General features: G+C 38.6%; 3 protein-coding genes across 8 annotated transcripts in view; all 3 read left to right on the top strand.

Moving 5' to 3' along the window:
- The window catches only part of scube2 (signal peptide, CUB domain, EGF-like 2), a 38,656-nt gene extending 25,895 nt beyond the window's left edge, over positions 1-12,761 (top strand). For all 5 annotated transcript variants that reach the window (XM_054770817.1, XM_054770819.1, XM_054770821.1 and 2 more), the window contains 6 exons: positions 3,397-3,564; positions 7,099-7,260; positions 7,326-7,523; positions 7,763-7,915; positions 8,048-8,127; positions 11,669-12,761. In XM_054770817.1, the coding sequence (XP_054626792.1) occupies positions 3,397-3,564; positions 7,099-7,260; positions 7,326-7,523; positions 7,763-7,915; positions 8,048-8,127; positions 11,669-11,815 (908 nt within the window). In that variant the 3' untranslated portion in view covers positions 11,816-12,761. The remainder of the gene's footprint in view (positions 1-3,396; positions 3,565-7,098; positions 7,261-7,325; positions 7,524-7,762; positions 7,916-8,047; positions 8,128-11,668) is intronic.
- A 530-nt stretch (positions 12,762-13,291) lies between these two features.
- On the top strand, positions 13,292-17,260 carry tmem9b (TMEM9 domain family, member B). The gene is made up of 5 exons (XM_054770780.1): positions 13,292-13,484; positions 13,732-13,823; positions 13,896-14,004; positions 14,516-14,650; positions 16,061-17,260. Exons 1-5 carry the CDS (start codon positions 13,413-13,415, stop codon positions 16,214-16,216), a joined length of 564 nt encoding a protein of 187 aa, XP_054626755.1. The 5' UTR covers positions 13,292-13,412; the 3' UTR covers positions 16,217-17,260.
- Positions 17,261-18,463: 1,203 nt separating this feature from the next.
- The window catches only part of dennd2b (DENN domain containing 2B), a 55,841-nt gene continuing 50,728 nt past the window's right edge, over positions 18,464-23,576 (top strand). For both annotated transcript variants that reach the window (XM_054770444.1, XM_054770442.1), the window contains exon 1: positions 18,464-18,592. The gene's annotated coding sequence lies outside the window, so the exon portion shown is untranslated. The remainder of the gene's footprint in view (positions 18,593-23,576) is intronic.

Genomic DNA, 23,576 nt, shown 5'->3' on the forward strand with positions numbered 1-23,576 from the left:
AAAATTGCAAAAAAGTACAAGCTCTCTAAGCTACAGTGGGGTGAAAAAGTGGTTGCCCCCTCCCTGATTTCTTTTTTTTCCATGTCTGTCACACTCACATGTTTCAGATCATCAAACACATTTACATATTTGTCAATGACAACACAACTGAACACAAAATGCAGATTTTAATGAAACTTTGTGGAATTAAGGGAGAAAAAAAATCCAAACCTACATGGCCCTGTGTGAAAAAGTGATAGCCTCCCCTGTTAAAACATAACTTAACTGAGGTTAATTGAAATCTGTCAGTGTGGAAAAGGTTATAAAGCCATTTCTAAAGCTTTGGGACTCCAGCGAACCACAGTGAGAGCCATTATTCATGAAAATGGCAAAAACATGGAATAGTGGTAAACCTTCCCAGGAGTCGCCAGCCAACCAAAATTACCCAAAGAGCGCAGCAAAGACTCATCCAAGAGGTCACAAAAGACCCCACAACAACATCCAAAAAATTGCAGGCCTCACTTGCCTCAGTTAAGGTCAGTGTTCATGACTCCACCATAAGAAATACACTGGGCAAAAATGACCTTTATGGAAGAGTTCCAAGACAAAAACCACTGATAAACAAAAAGAACATTAAGGCTCGTCTCAATTTTGCCAGAAAACATTTTGATGATCCCCAAGAACTTGGGAAATACTCTGTGGTCTGCCGAGACAAAAGTTGAACTTTTTGGAAGGTTTGTGTCCCATGGCATCTGGCGTAAAAGTAACACTGCATTTCAGAATAAGAATATCCTACAAATAGTAAAATATGGTGGAGGTAGTGTGATGGTCTGGGGCTGTATTGCTGCTTCAGGACCTGGAAGACTTGCTGTGATCAATGGAACCATGAATTCTGCTGTCTACCGACAAATGCTGAAGGAGGGTGTCCAGACATCTGTTTCTGACCTCAAGCTGAAACAAACTTGGGTTCTGCAGCAGGACAATGATCCAAAACATACCAGCAAATCCACCTCTGAATGGCTGAAGAAAAACAATGAAGACTTTGGAGTGGCCTAGTCAAAGTCCTGACCTGAATCCTACTGAGATGCTGTGGAATGACTGTAAAAAGGCGGTTCATGCTGGAAAACCCTCCAATGTGGCTGAATTACAACAATTCTGCAAAGTTGAGTGGGTCAAAATTCTTCAAAAGCGCTGCAAGAGACTCATTGCAAGTTATCACAAACGCTTGACTGCAGTTGTTGCTGCTAAGTGTGACCCAACCAGTTATTAGGTTTAGGGGGCAATCACTTTTTCACACAGGGCTATTTAGGTTTGGATTTTTTTCTCCCTTAATAATAAAAAGTGTCATTTTAAAAAGGCACTTTGTGTTCAGTTGTGTTGTCATTGACTAATATTTAAATTTGTTTGAGGATCTTAAACATTTACTGAAAGTGTGACAAACAGAATAAGACACAAATAAACACAATAAGAAATCAGGAAAGGGGCAAAAATCTTTTCACACCACTGTATATTGTAGTAGAGTAAAGTTCAATGTAAAGTATAATATAGTGAAGTATAATTATTAAGTGAAGTAAATAAGTAGTTAATTGAAAGGTCAAGCCTATCTTTTGCGAATAGGATTTATTCAGAAGATCATCTTAATTGTCCTCTTGGGGTAAATGTAAATTTTTTATTCAAACTTTGCAATATTAACAATAAGTTAAATAATGCCTTTGTAGTATAAACAATGGATGGATGGAGGCGAGATTGCAGCAAACAAATATCTCATAAATAGCACAAAAGTATCAAAAATAAGTCATAATAATAAAAAATGAATACATTTAATCTGTTTTACATTTGTTCTACATTAATAAAACACAAAATAACAAAACACAATATTTTGTTAGTTCAATATACACAAAGTCCCCAAGTAACCAACACAATTGGTTCCAGACGACCGTTCTTAAGTCGAATCGTTCTTAAGTCTAAACAAAATTAATATTACCAATGATATAGGTACTACATGTACGTGTATACATATATACAGTATGTGTCTGTATGTAAATATGACTTTGGATGCGGTAGTAATATTAAACGAGGATAATCAATGAAAAAAAACAATAATATGTCATGATAAACATTAGTAAACCTTTTGAAGAGGAGTGGTCAAGCATATTTCGTTGGTGGTAGTGGTGGAGCAGGAGGAGGAATTATTGAAGAAAGGACAAATCTTCGTCGTCGTTAGATTCCTCCAAAAGTGGTAGTTCAGGGGAAACTACTGAGGTGGAAGGAATTGGCGACAAAGGTGTAGGCGAAGGTGTAGGCAAAGATCGTGCGAGAGGGATGCTGCTACTCACAATTCGTAGCGGCCTTTGTATTTCGAAAAAATTTAAATGACAAAATATGTCAATTTTCGAAAAAAATCATTAAAAGAATAGACCAGTCGACTTGTGTTCGTATCTACGAGTGTTCGCAAGTCGGATGTTCGTAAGTTGGGGGACTTAGTGTATATATAGTGTAGACTTAGTGTTTATACTGAACATGAAAATTACATTTGTGGGTTGTCCTCAAAACTCATTGGAAGACAGACTACCATGCTTTTTGTTTGTTAGACAAATTGTCAGTGACTTATGTGCGGCTAACAGTCTCGCCTGTGTGCCCATGCAAAGACATTTTGCTTGATGGCGGCCATGTGTTTCAACCAATCATGCACAAATTTCCCATGCATGTGCTTGTCAGTCCCCTACAGTTGTATACCAGATTTTGTGGTGATACACCCTAAAGTTAAGTTGTCTGAGAAATTCCAAGTCAATACAACTTATAGGGTGAAACTTTTTCATCCCATGTGCGCAGCGGCTCAAGTAAAAGAGTAAAAGAGTTAGCTTACATAAACAAATACAGACATGTACTACATTATATACATTTATAGTTCACGTACAGTATACTGACTTTGAGGCACCAAACAAATGTTCACTTAGAGGTGCGTTCAAGAATGGGAGTGAATGTAAGTTTACGTTAAAAAAAAGGCAACACACAATAGGCTGCTTGTAACTAACTTCTTAATGATAAGGAACCACACAAGATGCGATGGTGGCTTGATAACTGCTTTATGTAAGACCAAAGAAGCCGAGCTTAGATGGGACTTGTCCTGGCTTTCAGAAGTGAATCAAAGCCACCATGTTTTGGTCTCCTCACCTGTCGTTATCACACTGAGCATGTGGTATGATGCCATAGCTTAAATCCACATCTCCCCCTGACAGACTAAACAGGAAGATTTATCTGCATACTCCCAGTGGCGCCTACTTTGTATTAGTCACCCAGCAGATAAAGGTGTGAAGGGATTGGAGAATAAAACATGATGTTGCTCTCTGTTGCAACAGCTCACTCCCAACAGAAACAATGCCAAGTCATGGCTTGTGTGTGTGTGTGTGCGTTCAGGTCAGTGCCCCCCAGGTCAGTACTCTCATGATGGCTTCACCCCATGCCTGCCGTGTCCGCTGGGCTCATACCAGCCTGAAGTGGGGCGCACCACCTGCTTCCCTTGTGGCGGTAACCTGGTCACCAAGCGCAGTGGTGCTGTCACGTTTCAAGAGTGTGAAACCAAAGGTGTGTATTTTTTCGTTGTTGCGTTGTATATACTGTAGGTTGTACATAGGAAGCAAATCTTCCCATAGGAAATAATGAAAATAGAAATAGTCTGTTACAGGGTCAAACTGTTGCCAACATTAAACCTTTATTAACTGTACAGGCATTTTTAAGTAACGCTTCAACATTCTTAACGGCCATACAAATATAAGAAGAACTTTCTGTTGTTTTGTTATTGTTGTCGCAATTGTTGTTGTTGCTGTTGTCCTTGTCTCTCTCTTTTTTTGTCCCCCTCTTATCCCCGCACTCACCTCTCTGTTTTCTTTTCTTTTCTTCTCTATCCCCTCCTGCTCCGGTCCGGCCACAAATTTGCATCACAAAAAAACATCAAAGTCAAATAAATTCTGTATAACAGGGGAAGTGTATCTCACACTTTTCCCTGGCAGAGCAAATCTGTTGAGCACGTAAGGGCATTTGGATCAACAATACTATCTGCCCTAATGGCTGGACAGGACAACAAAATATATACATATATATAAGAAAAAGTAAAGCTAAGACTATATATCATAACTTTAATGATGAATAATCTAATTTCATTCTTACGTCACGTATAAAAAGTATAAAACTATAAAAAGAAGTTAACTTTGGAGGCATAGTAGCTTGAATTTGGAATTGTACCTTTTCAGATTCGACTGTATTTCTTTCTGTGGTCAACTTCCTGTATACAGTTTTTCCTATATCAAGCCGTATTTTTTCTCCTTTATTTAACTAGATTAAATACTCATTGAGATTAAAAATCTCTTTCACAAGAACAACCTGGACCAAGTGGCAGATTTTTATGATGGGCAGCTATTCTTTTAAAGGTGTTCCCATTAAATAAGGAGAGAATCCACACATGCAAACATACATCAAAATACGAATCATAATGGACATAATGCACAGACATTTACTGACATAAAAGTATATTTATGTATATTTGATGCCGAATTAAATAGAATGGTGTATAATCTTATCTGATTTGAATACAATTATTATTCATATACAATAAAATACTATATGTCTATATGAAATACAGTGTTTATGTGATAAAATATACCAGAATTTCCAGTGTATAAGCTGTTACTTTTTACGGAAACTTTGAACCCTACGCCTTATACAGCAGTACTGCTAATTTATGGCTAAGTTCTAATTCTTGTGACATCTCCTTTACTTCAGAACTACTACTAATCATTTAAATACTATACCGCTTGCGAATCAGTGAGGAAACGGTAGCTCGTTCTTTGGCAGACGCCAATCACAAACTATCAGTCAACTCACAACAGGCTTGTCAACCCTTTAGAAATCGCAGGAGGTCATTACTCATTATAATAATCTCACTCACGGTGTCATCTTAGAAAGAATGCTGAAATGATCACACAGCAAGCTAGCACTCAAAAGGTAGCTAGGAAATATCCAATACAACTACCAATAGAATGTTAAAGTAATTAAAAAAAAACTATTTTAACGTTTTCCCATAATGCATTGCGTCCAAGCAAAGCATTAATTGGTGCCTGCTAGGTTGTTGCAATGATGTCAGCCTCCCTCTAGGATTTGCTGGCTCCCTCTAGTGGGCAGACGCAGCATTGCAGCACCATCCATCCATCCATTCATCCATTTTCTATGCCGCTTCTCCTCCAATGAAATGCTTTGCTTGGATGCAATGCACTACTCATATTGGTACTTGTATCGTATATTTCCTAGGTACCTTTTGAGTGTAACTCGCTGTGTGATGAGTTTAGCGTTCTTTCTAAGATGACACCGTGAGTCAGACAATAGTTAAATTGAGTACTGACCCCCTGCAATTTACAGTGGGCTGGGTTGTTGTGACTTTTTTCATAGCTCATGATTGGCTCCTGCCTGGTTTGCACAGACGTGTGCGTGCCACAATATGCCATTTTATGAAGTGGACATGTGCTTGTGCCTATATAGGCTCGAAATAAGGGATGCTCCGATTGATCGGAAAACATGTGATCGGCATATGCCGATAAATGCCTTTCAAAGTCGATGACAAAAAAACAATAAGCGTGCGGCGGCAAACACTACATTTGTGCTGTGTCATGCAGGGTTGCCAATATTGGTATACACCTATATTGAGCCGACAACAGACGCACTTTGTCTCGTACTGCCGCGAGAATCAAAACTAGTGTGTAAAACCTCATGGATCCAGTTTGACACAGGCTATGCCAATCGATGCCACCACGTTTGATCACTGCCTTATCAAACGTATTCGTGTTTGTTTTGTTTACACGCTTTGCCGAGCTGTCATTGTCGGCAGCTAGCTAGCACGCTAGCTAGAGTTATCCGCCTAGCTTCTGGTCTTCGGACTCTAAATCTGACCTTTTACCACAGTGACATTTTGTTTTTAAAGCAAACTAGCAATGAGGTTAGTTTGGAGCTCGTTTTTGAACCATCAGTGGTATTTTCAGGCAAAAAAAGGTATAGGTGTTCTTCCAAAAAGTATTAAGTCATACTTTTAGAATCTCTTGGTGATTCTCTTAGTGGTTTTTGTCCCATGGGGAAGCTGCAAGTGGATATCACGTTCATGTGCTAACTTTTTCAAGTGTCACGGAACAATTTTGCTCTCTTGTTGACATTATACAATTATGTCTTGTCCTCAAAACACTACTTGTGTGTGGTTGTTTAATGAACATAAACACATAGTGTGTCCAGCCTTATGATGGTGATACTATATCAGCTGATTTTGAGGAGCTCACCAAAAGGTCAAACAATATTTGCTTCAACTATTTGCTTCAACTATTTGCTTCTATTTTTTTTATTATAACTGTTATAACTGAATTCACACTTTATGCCTTTTATATAATGACAAATGACCACAAAATAGCATAAAGACGATCCCCTGCAACCTGGACACTGTATTTATTCTCTTTTAAGTTAAGCAGGACAGATTTCTATTTAATAAAGATATTTGTTTGTATTATTTTATTCTGTTATTTTTGTTATCTTAAAAAATAAATTATTGAACAATTTATTTCCCATGTATTCATACTACAGTACTCCAAAACATGCATGAAATTAATTAGAAAATTCATTAGAAAATTAGAAAATGACCCAAAAGGTCATTTTCTAATAATTACCTATTTGCTGGGGGCCCTTGGAATGATCTAATGGCACCCCTGGCCAATACTACATAAATAAACTGAAAAAATCTGCAGTTAATCTATGAGATCGGAATTGGTATCGGCCGCGCTCACTCACGGATGATCGGTGTCGGAATTGGCAGCATAAAACCCTGATCGGAGCATCCCTACCCTCAATCGTTTCAATCAGATCCAGAGTATGTTATGGATCTATGGAATCCTATGATTTTAAATCGTGTATGACATTACAGAGCATAAATATTTTTGCTGAAGTGTACAATTTGGGTTTCATTGTTGAGTTTTCATAACTCCATCTACTATCACATCTACTCATACTTCATCTACTACTCCATCTACACTCAAATGAGAGGACATTTAGATCACTTCAGTGCCTTAACATTTGTTTTCGTCCTTATAGTTCAGTGCTCTCCAGGCCATTACTACAACACAACAACACACCGCTGCATCCGCTGCCCCATGGGCACGTTTCAGGTGGATTTTGGTCAGAACTACTGTGTCGCCTGCCCTGGAAACACCACCACCGATTTTGACGGCTCCACCAACATCATGCAGTGCAAAAGTATGTTCGGACACCATTAGTGATTAGTCATGAGGCAAAGTTGAAATAGCTGTGTTGTTTCACAGACCGACAGTGTGGAGGAGAGCTTGGAGATTTCACCGGCTACATCGAGTCCCCCAACTATCCTGGGAATTACCCTGCCAACGTAGAGTGCACCTGGACCATCAACCCGCCGCCCAAGCGCAGGATTCTTATTGTGGTGCCTGAGATCTTCCTGCCGATTGAGGATGAGTGTGGAGATTACTTAGTCATGAGGAAAAGCTGTGAGTGACAATCATGAGTTGCCCCTGCTCAATCTAATCAGTTCTAACACAAGAGTAGCAAAAATTCTGCCTTTTTAAGTTAATCATGCCCAATTTTGAGAGGTATTAATCTGACAATATGTTTATTACTGTGGTTGTCGTCTGTTGTGGTGCACTGCATCGCACTGATGTTAAATCTACAACCTCAATACTCATCAATTAATATGAATTATCTTATATCTTCGACATTAATCTCATAGCTCTTCCCAACTCCGTGACCACCTACGAAACGTGTCAGACTTACGAGCGTCCCATCGCCTTCACCTCCCGCTCCAAGAGGTTGTGGATACAATTCCGATCCAACGAGGGGAACAGTGGGAAAGGCTTCCAGGTTCCTTATGTTACGTATGATGGTAAGCAGACACACACAAAAAATGGGATTTCTTGTCCCATTAATTTAATGTTGTCGAGGCTATATGTATGCTAATTTTCCTTGTTACACTCAGATGCTCTTAATGGACTGTCTTAATGGACTATTTTTTCAGAGGACTACCAGGAGTTGATAGAGGACATAGTGAGAGATGGGAGGTTATATGCTTCAGAGAATCACCAAGAGATTCTGAAGGTATGACTTAATATTATTGGAAGAACACCTATGTTTTTTTGGCCTGAAAATACCACTGATCACAGGGCAATTAGTGCATAACATCAATTAAAAGTATAGGAATGTGGTGTAAACCTTGCCTTATATAAAAATAACATTTTGCTTTATGTTCCGTTTGAATAAGTGCGTACTGCCCTCTTTTGGAAACGAGAAGAATTGCAGCCACCAGCCGCTAATGGCATTGTTTGGGACAATAGATGCTGTCAACTAATGTTTTAATGTTGCACCTTTTAAAACCAGGGTTCTTATTACTACGCACTAATCTACCATAAGGAACATGCGTATTCACGATATACATATCTAGTTAGAATGAAATATGTTTTGCTTTCTTCTACTTCAGTGCATGTCTAATTCTTCATCACTTTGTCGGCCTAAACACCACACTGGGTGACAAAGATTCCTGTTAGTTATTATTCAAGTTTAGCTTTTGGCAGTCTTGAGTGTTATTCACATGAGGATGAAAACATTCATGCATATCTGCTTCCCTGTACAAACCACCAGAACAAGTATGTTTTACTTTGGACCAGCACCAAACCTCCGCATTCTCCTGAGGCCGACCACAAATTCAAGATGAAGTAGCCTGTGCTCCTTCCGTGAAACCGACATTTTAGTTTACACGACCCAACCACGACGTTAAAGGCACACCTACTCGATCTAATGACATCCAATACAAAAGCTGCATCAAAAATTGGCATTTACTGTAACCATCGTAGCTCTCACTATAATCGCAGTAATGAAAAGGAAATGGTGTGCCAATTTAATTTATCATTATGTTTCCCATGGCATACTGTTTTGTTTTTTTTAAGAATTTCAAATAAGTCTCAGAAGTCCCACAACAGTGTATCAGAAGTGTGTTGGCCAAAATTTTGCCTCGATGCTGTAATTTAGACTGCATTTAGTAAGTCCTACTGGCAACATTCCGTTTTGTGTATTTGTAGCTTTAACACCAATAAGCTGTGTTTGTCCATTCCTATCTGTGACAGATGGTGTGGCTCCAAAAAACGCAATTTTCCACTTTATCCACTTTTTATATATACAGTAGATCCCAGCCTAGTCGGTTTGGCATTTGCAACCCCACATCTTTAAGGTTTGATTTTCCCTGCTTTAAATTGAAAACGATTCATTTTTTTTAGGGCTGTGAAATGATTAAAACATTTAATCATTTTAATCACAGTTTTAAAATTAATTAATCATGATTAATCACTATTAGTAAGAATGCCTGAAATATGCTCATTTTGACTGTATTTAATTAACAGAAAGATAAGTGACAGGACAGGGTTATATACTGTATACTGTATACAGCTCCAAATGAACTGAATATGTCAAAGATACCACACAAGTCTAAAAATCTATTTGTCTAAAACTTGTCACTTTAATAGAAGCAGAACATTCGTATCACACTTGAAACCGTATTATTATGAGCAATGAGGTTGCATTCAAAGACATCACGTAATTTAAGGTAAATTTACTTGTTTTCAGTTTATTTTCCAGCATACTTAAAAATGTAGCAAATTTGCACATCCGAATTAAGAGTTACGAAGTGAGTGATAAGAATATCCACTTCATGCTTTTCGTTATCTTCCTGTTTATTTACATACACACATACACATTATAAAGCCGTTTTTGTGATGTTCAGAGTGTCCCTGAATGCATCTCACGATCTTGTAATGGCAATGAGGAAGTGTCCTGAAGATGAATGGACTGGAGATGTGTGAGTGTTGGAGATACATACAGTATATGGTGTTGGAATTGTATTACTCTTGATGTGTTCAGGTCAGAATGAAGTAATAAAAGAGCATCAGACTCTGTCTGCCTGTGTGGGGACTCTCCACTGTCCGTGTCCCTTCATAAAAGAGAGGCGTGCTTGCACTGGTGCGCGTGTGTTTACAAAATAATGTACGTAGTTAATGTAATTAATTAGTTACCGCCATTAGCTCATTATTTTTGACAGGCCCAGTTTAAAAAAAATGGAACTGAAATAGAAAGTGGTTTGTTGGCGCTACCTACTGGGGAAACAGAGTGCTGCACCTGTGAACCCAACAGGGGGCACTGTCTCACAAGTCAATTCACTCACAATTTTCCAGCACGCAGATGCTTTGACAAGATGTGATGTGCAACTGCAGGTTTTGTATGTACAATGCAGTTTACTGTCGGCCTACAATTGTTTCTTCATGTGTAAAACTGAATTTAAAAGGCATGTGCTAACTGTGAGAAGCATAGAGCAGGGATCTTCATTTACATTTGTCCAAGGGCCAGAATTGCTCTCGGCCGACACTTTGAGGGCCAGGTGGTATGGTGGACATACAAGACCTGTGAAGTTTTCAGCTTCCAGAGATTGTGTACAGATTGCAACGTGACGCCACACATTGCCATGCTGCGTCATGAAGTGATGGTCTAATGAATGGCATTAGAATGGGCCTCAGGATCTCCTTATGGTATCTCTGTGCATTCAAAATGCCATCAAAAAAATGCACCTAAGTTTGTTGTCCATAACATACTGCCTGCCATACCATAACCCCACCGCCACAATGGGTCACTCCATCCACATCGTTGACATCATCCTTGAAGAGAACACCTCTCCAAAGCGCCAAACACCATCGATTGTGAGCATTTGCCCACTCAAGTCAGTTATGACAACAAACTGCAGTCAAGATGGGCCCCCTCTGTTGAGGATGATGAGCCTTCCCGTGACGGATTCTGACCGTTTGTACAGAAATTATTTGGTTATGCAAAGCGATTGTTACAGCAATCTTGGAGGTGAAGATGCTGGATGTGGAGGTCCTGGGCTGGCAGGGGTACACGTGGTCTGCGGTTGTGAGGCCGGTTGGATGTACTGCCAAATTCTTTGAAATCCCTTTGGAGACAGCCTGTGGTAGAGAAATGAATATTCAGTTCACAGGCAACAGCTCTGGCGGACATTCCTGCAATCAGCAGGCTATTGCACGCTCCCTCAACCCTTGCAACATCTGAGGCATTGTGCTCTGTGCTGAAACTACATTTGGAGTAACTTTTTATTGTGGACAGCCTAAGGCACGCTTGTGCAATAATCATACTCTCTAATCAACATCTTGATATGCCACATTGTGAGGCGGATGGATTATCTCAGCAAAGAAGTGCTCGCTAACAAAGATTTAGACAACATTTGAGAGAAACAGGCCGTTTGCGTCCATAGAAAACGTTTTACATCTTTGAGTTCAGCTCATGAAAAATGGGAGCAAAAACAAACCATTTCTAGTTTTGCTGAGTAATTTTGAGTGTGAAGGAGTTTTATTGTTTGTTGTTGTCAAAATTTTGTCAAAGTGACTGAGCGCCTCTTCTCTTAAAAGCGGAGCAAACAATGAGGGTGATGATAGGTTTCTCCTCACATTTAGTGCTCATACTGTAAGCACACATATTACTCTTAGAACATTACAAAGTCAATTCTGCATAATGTGGGATGTCAAGATTTCTATGTGAATGCATCTGCTTTGCTTTTTATTGTTTTTTCCATTTTTTCATTTAGGACAAGAAGCTGATGAAGGCCTTGTTTGACGTTCTGGCTCACCCACAAAACTTCTTCAACTACACAGCGCAAGAATCAAGAGAAATGTTCCCCAAATCTTTCATCCGCTTCCTGCGTTCCAAAGTCCTGAGATTCCTCCGTCCTTAAGGAAGTGCTGAATGATGCCTTGAGTGAAAATAGCGAAATGCAAGCCACAGTTTCAATGTTTTCTGTAGTTATATGCTTAATATGAAGAGAAATGAAAGAAAAGATAATGGACTTCTACATTCCAGCTTCAGAAAAGCATCAGGATCACTTCTGCCACTTTGTAATAAAAACAAAGTAACAGTATTAACTTTATAACCTCGATAGATGTATAAGTCTCATTATAATGTTTGAAGAGGTATTTTCATCTTAACTGTATTCATCTATTTGAATATTGCTAAAACTGCTCATTGCGGCATTATGAAACTTTTGCTAATAGCATGCTGAAAAGAAGCAAGTAGCAAAGTAAACCTATACTGACAGTCAGTGGTATTGTACATAGAGTGTGTACTGTATGTAGTTTTAACGTCGTAGAGGAGTGACAGCGATGCTACAGGAGGAAAGAAACAATGATAGCACAGATGTTTTTCTTGGGAACTTTAGCACTACAAAAAAAGTAGTGAAACCACAAAAGCAATTATCCCGATGAGTTTTTTGTATATGATGTAAAAAGTTTTAGGTGAAATGCTAATGTATGCTAGCAATGACACGTTTGACAGTATAGTACTGCATCTCTTATTTCAGAGGTTCAGATATTTTTAAAAACCTCTCCAAATTCTGACAAGAGAGAAAATAAATTGTGTCGTCTTATGAAATTGGGGCACTTCAGCTCATCCATCAAAATAACACATTGCTTGTTTTTTTATTCTTATTTTTTATTGAATCAACAACCAAAGACAGCTGTTGACTCCTATTGACAATTGAGGAGATGTTTCGGAGTAACAGTAATATGAGGTCAATGAAAAGTCTTGTAAAATAGAAGTGAGCTACTCACCTGTCTTAGACTGTTTGTGTGTGTGTGTGTATATTTTTATGGTTTTGTACATCTATTATGCTGTAAATAAAGATAGAAACCTTACAATATTTGTTTGCATTCAATTGTATTTTTTTTAAATATTGTCACTTTCATGAATCACTTCCATTTAGTCACAATGGATCATACATACCATACATACACAAACAAATATACAAACTCTACAAAGCAACGCACTTGATAAGTCCAATAAACAAAATTGTGAACAAGTGTACAATGTTCACTCAAGGTTCTGCAGACCAGAGTTTTGTTACCAGCGCATTCGCTGACTACAATTCATCGGGTATGTTCGTTACTGCACCCAACTATTCAGCAAGAGCAGAGCCTACCCGTTCTTAAAATAATACACATTTTAACTCAAAAGCTGTTCACACAAAGTTTGTTTTATTTTTAGTTTTAGTTTGTAGGTTTTATTTTATTGTTGAAGTATACTTCTTATGTTCAGTTTGATTATGTTCAAAACAGCCGTTATTTTCCCAGGTAACTATGCTTTACCGCCCGCCGGAGGAGGTCCGTGTTCATAATTAAGCGCCGTGTACGGAAATTCGTCGCCATTTTCCGGAAGCTACAAGGCAGCTGGCTGGAGGCTGTTTATTTTTGTCAATGCTAGCGTCATGGCTAATGTGTTCATACGATAAAATAGACCGTTTCTGAAGTATTCTTTGTCCACTGTTTTTTCTTTTTAAGATGAAGGCTGCGGTTTTACTTCAGACTGTTGTCTTTGTGTTGTTTTTGCTAAAAAGCCAGGTGACTGCGAAGGTAAGGCTAATGCTAGCTTGCCTGTCAATGGATGGCAGTGGGCTACAATGACGATGTAGACGTAATTCATACATTTTCTATTTATGTATGGAATTGCAAACATAAACCGTCTTAAATGTGTGTGTATCACACCTTGCCACACTTGATTTAATAGCTAACCAGTCATTTGTGGTATGTTACCCAATTAGCTAGTTTACAGTTGTAAACCAAAGTAGGTCTTGTGTCATAATCGTTTGCTCGCTTACAGAATTCCGAAGACATCCGTTGTAAATGCATCTGTCCACCATACAGAGACATCGAAGGACAGATCTACAAGCAGAATGTGTCTCTCAAAGACTGGTAGGCTCGATGTGTGGTCACCATGGATGAAAGCACTTCATTGCATGAATGTCTTGATGTTTTCCTTTCCAGTAACTGTCTCCATGTTGTGGAGCCAATGCCAGTTGATGGAAAAGATGTGGAGGCCTACTGTTTACGTTGTGAGTGTAAATATGAAGAGAGAAGCTCAGGCACTATTAAGGTATGTTGCATATGAGATCTGCATACTGCTTTATGTGACTTGTAAGGCTAAACCATTGATTTATATTCATTTCGTACTAGTCTAATAACCCTGACACAAATGCACATTAATTTATGCCTACTGCCTGTTTCAATCAATCTACTACCATATTATTATCTGTTTGCACACTCTAATGAGAACCTTATCAGTAGATAAGGATAATGTAGTAACAAAAAAAATCCACATTTGTATATTTATTATTATTATTATTATTCCACATCTATATGAACTGTCTCAATTTCAACCAATACCCGCAAATTAATCAGTCTTGGAAATTGTTTGCGTGCAAAAAATATATATTTGCATATGACTGTGTTTAAGAAATACCCCACATTTTTCAGTTAATTATCAGTGCCCAAGTGGTCCAGTGTTCCAAAATTCCTTAGATGGGATGTATATACATCCCATGTAAACTTTCCAGTAATTTTCCAGGTATAATCCTGTTCACCTGTACCATGCGTCCTTACTTTAGGTCACCATCATAATTTACCTGTCCATTTTGGGCCTGCTGCTCCTCTACATGGTCTACTTGACTCTCTTGGAACCCATGTTGAAAAGACGACTGTTTGGACACTCACAGCTCATCCAAAGCGAAGATGATGTTGGGGTATGCAAAGTTACCTATTTAAAACTTATTTTCAGGAAGAAAAGTAAAATACCTGTGCTGATTGTTTAATAGTAATGTTAATCAAATAGTTTTCTTATTTACTTACACATTCCCTGTCTTTCTTTCAATGTTTTATGCTAATGTAGATCCAATTTAACAAGTTTGCAGATCTAAAATATTCTGTTTTGCTTGATGTCTTCAATACGCGCACTCCAAAAGAAGTGAGAGATGTATTATTTGGAATATTTGTCTCCCTGGTTGCATTAGATATGCATGGGTGAGCTCACTGTTGGGGCCATTTGAAAGCACATAAACATGCACACTTGCAGAGTACAGGCTGCTATAGTGTTCTCCTTGTACACACATTATTTATTTAGTGGGAGCTGGTCAATGCATGAAATATATACACACTCACAGGCCACAACATTAGGTACACATGCATGATAATTAACAACGATAACTGAACATAGAACTAGATGGGGCCGCCCAGTGGATCATGTGGTTGCACGTCTGCCTCACTTTCAGGTGGTGTGGAATTTGCGTTTTCTTTCCGTCCTTGCATGGGTTTACTCTGAGTGCTCCGGTTGCTTCCCACTGTTCAAAAATGCATGTTAGCTTAAATGGAGACTCATTTTTTCCATACATCTGAATGCAAGTGTGCAAGCCAGTCCAGGGTGTACCCCACCTCTCACCTAAAGTCAGCTGGGATAGGTTACAACACACATGGTCAACTTGACAGGAATATCACGGTTTTGATATTAAGTGTAATTGCATCGTCTAAGTGGAAGTCATTGTTGATGTGCTGTTTGCAAAATACGCCCACAATATCTGCTACATAGATAATATTGACTAAGTACAGGAATTTGGAAATCAATAAGAATTGTTACCTTTCGTGTCTGCCGCCATCACGCTTCTCAGTTATTGTAGGAAGCACCTTGAACACCTTCTGTTTTGTTTCTAACACACACCAGCTGCAAAGCAACAAGCTAGGCTATATACGTAGTTATGGGGCCAAATTACTCCACTTGAATGAAATAGTATCAAGTCAATTATGTATTGACATGTACAAATCATGTTGTGTCCAATTATCCCGATTATCCCTGACATATTTTGGTGAGTGGAAGGTTTTATTTAATTTGCCATTTTTCCTAAATTTAACATTGTACACTTGTCTTTTTACGTGTTTTTTAAAATGTGGCGGTGATTAAGCACTGCAAAAAAATAAGCAAGTTTTGAGTGTGGCTCAACTTTAAACTTTGACTTCGGTTTTCAGGTATTTAGTCAGCACGTTTGGAGAACGTGTTATATATGACATTGTCCATGGTGGAAACCATTTAAAAAATACTTAGATTCACTAAACTTAATCTCTCAGAACCTTTCAGCTTATTCTTCATTCTCATGTGTTTCCAGGACCAGCAGCCGTTTGCAAACGCTCACAACGTCCTGTCTCGTTCACACTCGCGACCAAACATGCTGAACAAAGTGGAACACGCCCAGCAGCGCTGGAGAAGGCAGGTCCAGGAACAGAGAAAGTCTGTGTTTGATCGCCATGTTGTTCTCAGTTAAAGGTGGATTGGACAAAAAGCAACAACAACAAAAACGCATACTGTGACAAAACCTGTGATGTGTATCTCTTCCCTGATCTCATTTGTGGTTTATAACTCCTTAAGTGTAGAGCAGAAGTAGATCAAAACTGACAGCACAAGAGATTACATTGATTTTTATTATTATTATTATTATTGCACTGTGTTCAATAAGTCAGAAGCAGAATGAAAACTCATGCACAGATGTGCCAATTCTGCAGGGCATATATCATGAAAATATGATGTTAGAGACTAATAAATTCCAGATAAAAACCCTACAAGACAATGTTTTAAACCCTACAAGACAATGTTTTGTTATATCTGCTCCTCCAGCACCAGTATGGATCAAAACTGGGTCGCACCCTTTTACACACTAAACTGATGCTGATCTAAAATCCTTTTTTTTTTTGTGCAAGGCGTAAAAATTAATATAACTGACAATTTCACTCAAATCAGTGCTGGTAGATGTGCAGTTTTTGGAAATCTCACGTTGTATACAATATGTGCTATTAATCTTCTGATGACTTTTTAAAACATGTTTTTATTGTATTCCCCCTTCACCCACTCGAGCATATAGGGCACGTGTCAAACTTATGCACTGGAAGGCCGAGACGCTGCAGGTTTTCTCTCCAACCAGTTTCTTCAGCAGGTGATTTAATTGATGAGCTCCTTCCCTCAAACTGAAGGTGTTGATCATTAAAATCACCTGCTTTAGTGACTGGATGGAAAGAAAATCTGCAGTGGCTCGGCCCTCCATGGCACGAGTTTGACACCCCTGATATAGGGGAAAGAAAGTTCATCAATAACAACGAGAGAGAAAGATGTTGATTTAATAAAACGCTAATTAATTTAACTACCATTATCAATGTCCCAAGTAACATTTGTTGTTGAATAGTACTCCATCCCTGGTGCACTACACTGAAGTTATTGTCATGACGGAGTTCGAGAGGCCCGTGGAAGTGTTCTCACTTAGCATTGTATTTGTGCTACCTTTTAACTTTGGAATAAAGTGGTGTAATATTTGTGATTTCTTGTGCCATTGCCGTTTGTTAATGCTTTGCAGTGCCGTCAGACCTGAACCGTAAGAAACCCTCCCTCCAGGTGCAGTGGTGTACATCTGTAGTCACATCTGTAAGTCGTCTGTAACACGCTATTTTGAGAATTTTCCTCTGCACCACCACACTAGATTGGAGACAAAATCATGATTTAAAGCCATGCCTTTGTTTTCACATGTTGGAAAGTACCCTACCTTATAAATCAGATTACATTTATACACATGACGTTTTTCCTAACTGAAGTCAAACCCTGACGGATGTCACCAAATCCTGCGTTGCTTCCCGTTGGGTGCTCTGCTAGTCCTTGACTGCAATTTTGTGGGACTTGAAGCACGCTCATTTAGGTTGAGGTCAGGTGACTTGCTTGGCCAAGAATATTCCATTCGTTTGCCTCGAAAAGCTCGAGGTTTGCTTTGGATGTGTGCTTTGGGTCATCATACTTCCCGCAGTATGAAACACTGTTTTATTCCCAAGGCCTGTTTTTTTTTTTTGCATTTGGTTTATTTGGCCCCAGTGCGCATACATTAAAGCAGATCGTGCACCCTGTGTTAGCAGACACCTCATCAATATACTGTACGCTACACATGTGCTATGTATGCATGTGATGATTTGCTTCCACATTCTGGTAGTGCACAAAAGGCTTTTGCATGTGTCGGAAAGTTTTTGGTGCAACTTTGCGATGATTTGTCAGCACCCTAATGAGAGAATGTTCTTGCACAAGGCAGGATTTCGTGCACGATTTTGATGAATAATAACACTGTTCACGCAACACATTTGGCTTGGCGTCCCAGGAAACCACTGCGACAGTTCTGTAGCCACGTGTATATTTACTTATCTGCACAAAAATATAATCTGAATGTCGTTTAGTTATAAGGGGAGTACATTACATAAGTTTACATAAAGCTATGTAAACTGCAGACATTAACTAAGTTGGTTTGCTGAATGACTTGTGGGACGTTGTTTAATTTAAAGCTGTAAAAGTGATGTATAACTACCAAAAATGAAAAGTGCACAGACTGTATTGCTTCATCCTGCTGAACTCAAGCCTGGCCGCCAATTAGCGGAGCTTCTGCAAATATTTAATCACCCTTCGCATCTTTTCATCCAGAGAAGTGATCCACACAGCACTGCGTCACAGTTTCCTGTCCATTTCACTTTTTTCTAAGTCTTCTTTGCAGTTCCACGGTGGAGACTATTTTTTCCACAGGAAAAAAAAAATCTGTTCAGGCTGCACACACGAAGAGAGCGACAGTGTGCTGGAGAATGGATCACTGAGTAAACACGTTTGCAACCTACACAAACAGGTAGGCTTTACATTTGCTTGACTTGATGCTGTAAATATAGTTAAAGTGTGCAGTTTGTACACATTCTTCCATCCATGACTGCGTGTCGGAGAGAAAAGAAAGGGCATATCTTCATCTGCTCTTCACTGTTTTTGCAATCATGATTAACATGACTAAAGTTATAGTTAATAATATATGCCGAAGCCATATACAGGTATGTGTTTTCCCAACATAAAAGCTGACATTTAACACTCAGAAAACTTTGAACTTCCAGTCGAGGGCTGCATTTACAATTTATCGCCTACAGGTGTCGCTTTAGTCTATGGAATTGCTGTTTCCAAACGCCCGTTCATGCATTTTTGCTGCATTGTTCTACCAACCATCACACTACATTACACTCCCTGATGTTTGTCTCAACATGCTACTTTTATATTGATGGCTTGGATCACTGTGCTGACACAGGCATGCAATCCTTCTTAAATACATCATAACACACTGCTGCTGTGACCTGTAGGAATATATCTTGTGTTACATACCTGGTTATTTTTCTGTAGCACGAAAAATATCCAAATTAATTGCTTTTTTTTTAGTGTGATTCTTTCATGTGATTATTATTAATAATTGATACAGGCAAACAAAGGTTTTTGTACGCCCCAGTTTTCATATGATTTGGCTTTCGTCTATAATCTTTGCCAAAATTTAGCGTCCGTTTTCGTACAATGTCTCGGGTTTGGCACATAACAAACTAGCCCGTTTGTCCTCTACTGTACCATTCCGCAAAATGGAATGCCCAAACAAAGCACCCTCAGCATTGTTGACTCACTACTGGCTGTGAATTTTTTTTGAGTGTGACTGCTAAATAACTCGCCATGGGGCCAAAAAAGTTGCGAGTGACAGCGATTTGATAAAGAAGGCGAGAAGCACTATTGAATTTGATCTTGCCAGTTTGCACGGGGAGGCCGGAACAACAATAAATTCCATCCGTTCCATTATTTATAATTACTTTGCATTGTTTTCTGCATGCAGAACTACAATTATTCTCTATTAAATGTATTTTTTGTTCATATTTTTGGGTGTCTGGACTAGACTAATTGGCTTTACATGATTTCCTGTGGGAAAAATTACCTTGTTTTTTGTACGTTTTGGTTTTCGTGTGACCTTTTGGAACGAATTCATAACGAAAACCAGGGTGCCACCGTATAATTATAATTATCTGGTTCCATCAATGTGTCAACCAATGCACAGAAAAAAAGATCCTCATTACTTGCTATTTTTAGGTATTATTATTGTCAATAATAATAATCATTATTATTGATATATATTATTATTATTCTTTTGACTCAATCATTGTGATGTTGTGGTACAGGAAAAAATGAACCTAAAAGCTTTTTGTGTACAGGTTGAACAGGTCAGAAGTCAAATCACAATTTCTACACACCTTCGTTTATTACGAAGCAATTACACTCAAAAAAAGAAACCTTATCTTTGCATAATATTTTTATGTAAACTGTACTTGCTTTATTTGTAATATGATATTGTTGGATAAACCTGTCAACTAACAAAAATTCAACTGAGCGAAGTAGTTTACATATACATTACCATTCAAAACAGTTTGGACACGCCTTCCCATTCAATAGCATGAGAAAATGTGTCCAAACATGTGAGTAGTACCATAAATATTTTTAAAAGCCAGCGGTTCAGTTTGATAAGTACACATGCAATGAAAGTGCACAGCAGGCTTACTTCATACATACCAGTTTTACATGTAACATCACAACACATTTGACTAAAAGCCATGTTTACTATAAGATTGTTGACTAATAATAGTGATAAATAAAATGTTACTGATTCAAATGAATGATTAGTTCATTAAAGGGACACACTTGATACCAAACGCACATTAACCGAGAATTCTGCTAAATCATTGTTTACTCATCAGTGTTCAAAATAGCACAGCATATGAATACGCATTGGAGAGAAAAAAAAAGTGCATAAAGTCCTGTCCAAAGGTTTCAATATTTCCACATTTTAGCAGGCCTGGAATCCTAGATGAATTTTTAGAGTGTAGGTGGCAAAAGCCCCACAGCTGTGTGGAATAATCCCCTTTAGATGCGTGAGGATTTGGGCTTTGTGCAGAATCCTAAACAAACACTTGTAGAGCTCAGCGGTTTTATTTGAGATAATAAATGTGATGGCGGCTTTAACAGGTGTTCAAGCAATGAGTGTTAACTTGACTCGCTTTCGAAATAAAGTGTGTTAAGTCTTTAACTCAGAGCGTAGTGGAATGAAGAGCTTAGATGTTGTACTTGGATTGGACTGTCGGTCGACGATTGTGTCACACTCTGAAAGGAAGCGAGTGTCTTGGGGAGGAATGCAGATATCATCCACAGAGCAGTGTTTACGTTTACATGAGTTGCGGCTAAGAGCAGCCAGTGTCTCTGTCTTTTGTCTTTTGAGGTTCTGAGGTTTTAGTGTTTTCAGGAAGGACAGTCGTTACAAGACTTACAAATTGCAAGGCTTCCTGCTGACTTCATGGTACACTCCGCCGTGACGGATGTCTGCATTTTTCTGACTTCCTCTGTTCCCAAATATGTCAGATGATTAAAAACTCCCTGAGAGACTGAACGGAGCTAGTTTTTATGGATGAGCTGTGCCACAACATTTGGTGTGAAGATGCTGCATCAGTTAGACACACAGAACAGCAAACAGAACGGCCACGTGTATTGTGAACAACAGCTTTTGTAATGCTTGTAGTACCGTGATGTGCGTCATAGTCGTGCTTGAACTTGCTCCATGTTTGTTAGTTTGCAGGAAAAACTACTTTTGCAGAGGTGTGAGGCATGAGGAGAGACCTAATGGCCGTAACCCTGTTTTAAATGTTCTAAATCAAATCAAATCAGAACAAAACAACAATGGTGGACCACAGCGCTGACGCTTCTTCGGCAAAGTGTAGTTGTACTGCACTTACGTACATATTATCAGCGGTGGGAGCAAGTCAGTGTTTTCCAAGTCTCAAGTAAGTCTCGAGTCAGGTTTCAAGTAAAGGCGTGCAAGTCCAAGTCGGGTCTCAAGTCAACACAAGACAGGCCGAGTCAAATCCAAATCCAAAGTCTTGAGCTTTTCGAGTTCTTACCTAAGCACTGTTTAGTGCCTCCCAAATAAAATGCTATTTTAACAACGCAACAATTCATTAAATTTGACTAATACAATGAATGCATTTTGAATTGTTTTATTTATTAAAGAAGATAAGACAAGTGTGACAAGTCACAGAAAAAGTGCTGACATGGCATTCAGGATTTAGTCAGTGCACAGAAATGTACACACATTCACTGTTTGTTCTCGAACTTGATTGGGCGTTAGTACTTAGTAGACGCATTCAATGAGGCAGATTCAAAAGGAAAATATGTTGTCTTTGTGGAAATGACATAATAATGATCATGTTAGTTGAATAGTTGGAATACTTTTTATTTCACTCAACTGATTAACTGAAAATTCTGATATTTTCAAGTCATCAGATCAAAGTCCAAATCAAGTCCAGAGTAACTGATGTCAAAGTGCAAGACCATTGCCGAGTCCAAAGCCATCAAAATTGTGAGTCAAGTCTGACCAGTCTAAGTCACATGACTCGAGTCCACACCTCTGCATAGCATCAAATTATAGTCTTATCTATACGCCAACAAAGAGTGTTAAAGGATCGTCTTGGCATAGTCCCACGACAAGCAGTTGCTTCACATGTGTTTTTGTCATAACGTCACATCGCCCCCTACAGGCCTGGCATGCACATACAATGTTTTCAGTTGTTCTGCAATCCGGTTTTTACAATATGCAAAGGGCCAATAAAAAAAACAAGCTAGAACTAAGAACAAGCTAAAACAAGTCAATGTATGCTAACATTTCCTCAAAGACTGGCTTCTCTGCTCTAATAAACACAGTTCCTCAATTGATGGCCACTTACAATAAGATGCCCCATTAGCAGGCAGTACCACTAGGTGGCTGTAATTACCTTTACTAAAAATGATGCGTGCATCAGTAGATGACACATTTGCCTCAAAAGACACAGGCTGCAGAGCAGACATGGCATCTGTAAAGCTGAACAATTTTATAGCAGCTGACAAGAACAGAGCGTGCTTCGCTCAAGGGGGAGAAGCACGGGAGAGAATGCTTTTACAGTAGAGTCAAATAGTTCATGTGGGATGAAAAATGATGTACTGTATTTTAATATACAGTCATGGGAAAAATTATTAGACCACCCATGTTTCTTCAGTGTCTTGTTCATTCGAATGGCTGATACCTTTGTTTGGACAAACATAACAATGACAACAAAAATAGCTCATAAGAGTTACATTTTATGGCAGTACAATGCTATAGCTATTCATGCAAGAACTTAAGTGATTTTGGTTATTATCAAGAAAACCATGGAAGTTGCTAGATATCAGCTCTTAAATGATTTGCTATCATCATGATATTTGTCCAAACAAATGTACCTTTAGTTGTACCGGGTATTAAAATGGATCAAGAAACTGAAGAAACAAGGGTGCTCTAAGTATTTTTTCCATGACTGTATATTTAAATTATTTACCCCTTTGACTTTGTTCAATTCAACATCCATTTAGCATTTTACTCGCCAAAAATGACCACTACCAGACTGAGTCTGTAATTTTTAAGATACTTTCAAGTGTTTTGGGTCATTTTACTGCATAAAGCTTTTTACCAAGCAGCCGTTTTTGTCAAAATTATCCAGTATCCATTAATTTTACAATCTTAACCCATTTTGAAGTTTGTTTTCACTATGCCTTTTTTGGAAAACACCCGGTAAAGATGCTGCTATGATTTTTCAGGATTTGATACTGTAAATAACAAGGAATTAAAAAAAAAAAAACATTTCAGGAGTTTTAAATGGCCAAAAGTGCCTATAGTAGAGTGAAGTGGTACCTTATTACCTTTCATAACTCTTTCAGCAAAATAAAGTCAATAGTGCAAAATAACTCAACAAAAGTAAAAACTA

This window comes from Dunckerocampus dactyliophorus, chromosome 3 (assembly GCF_027744805.1).
Source record: "Dunckerocampus dactyliophorus isolate RoL2022-P2 chromosome 3, RoL_Ddac_1.1, whole genome shotgun sequence".
NCBI lineage: Eukaryota > Metazoa > Chordata > Actinopteri > Syngnathiformes > Syngnathidae > Dunckerocampus > Dunckerocampus dactyliophorus.

Bases quoted from the DNA above. Each gene is read 5' to 3' on its own strand.
- tmem9b (XM_054770780.1), top strand. From the start codon at position 13,413: ATGAAGGCTGCGGTTTTACTTCAGACTGTTGTCTTTGTGTTGTTTTTG. The intron at 13,485-13,731 runs GTAAGGCTAATG...GCTCGCTTACAG, and splicing joins AAAGCCAGGTGACTGCGAAG to AATTCCGAAGACATCCGTTG. The intron at 13,824-13,895 runs GTAGGCTCGATG...TTTCCTTTCCAG, and splicing joins AATGTGTCTCTCAAAGACTG to TAACTGTCTCCATGTTGTGG.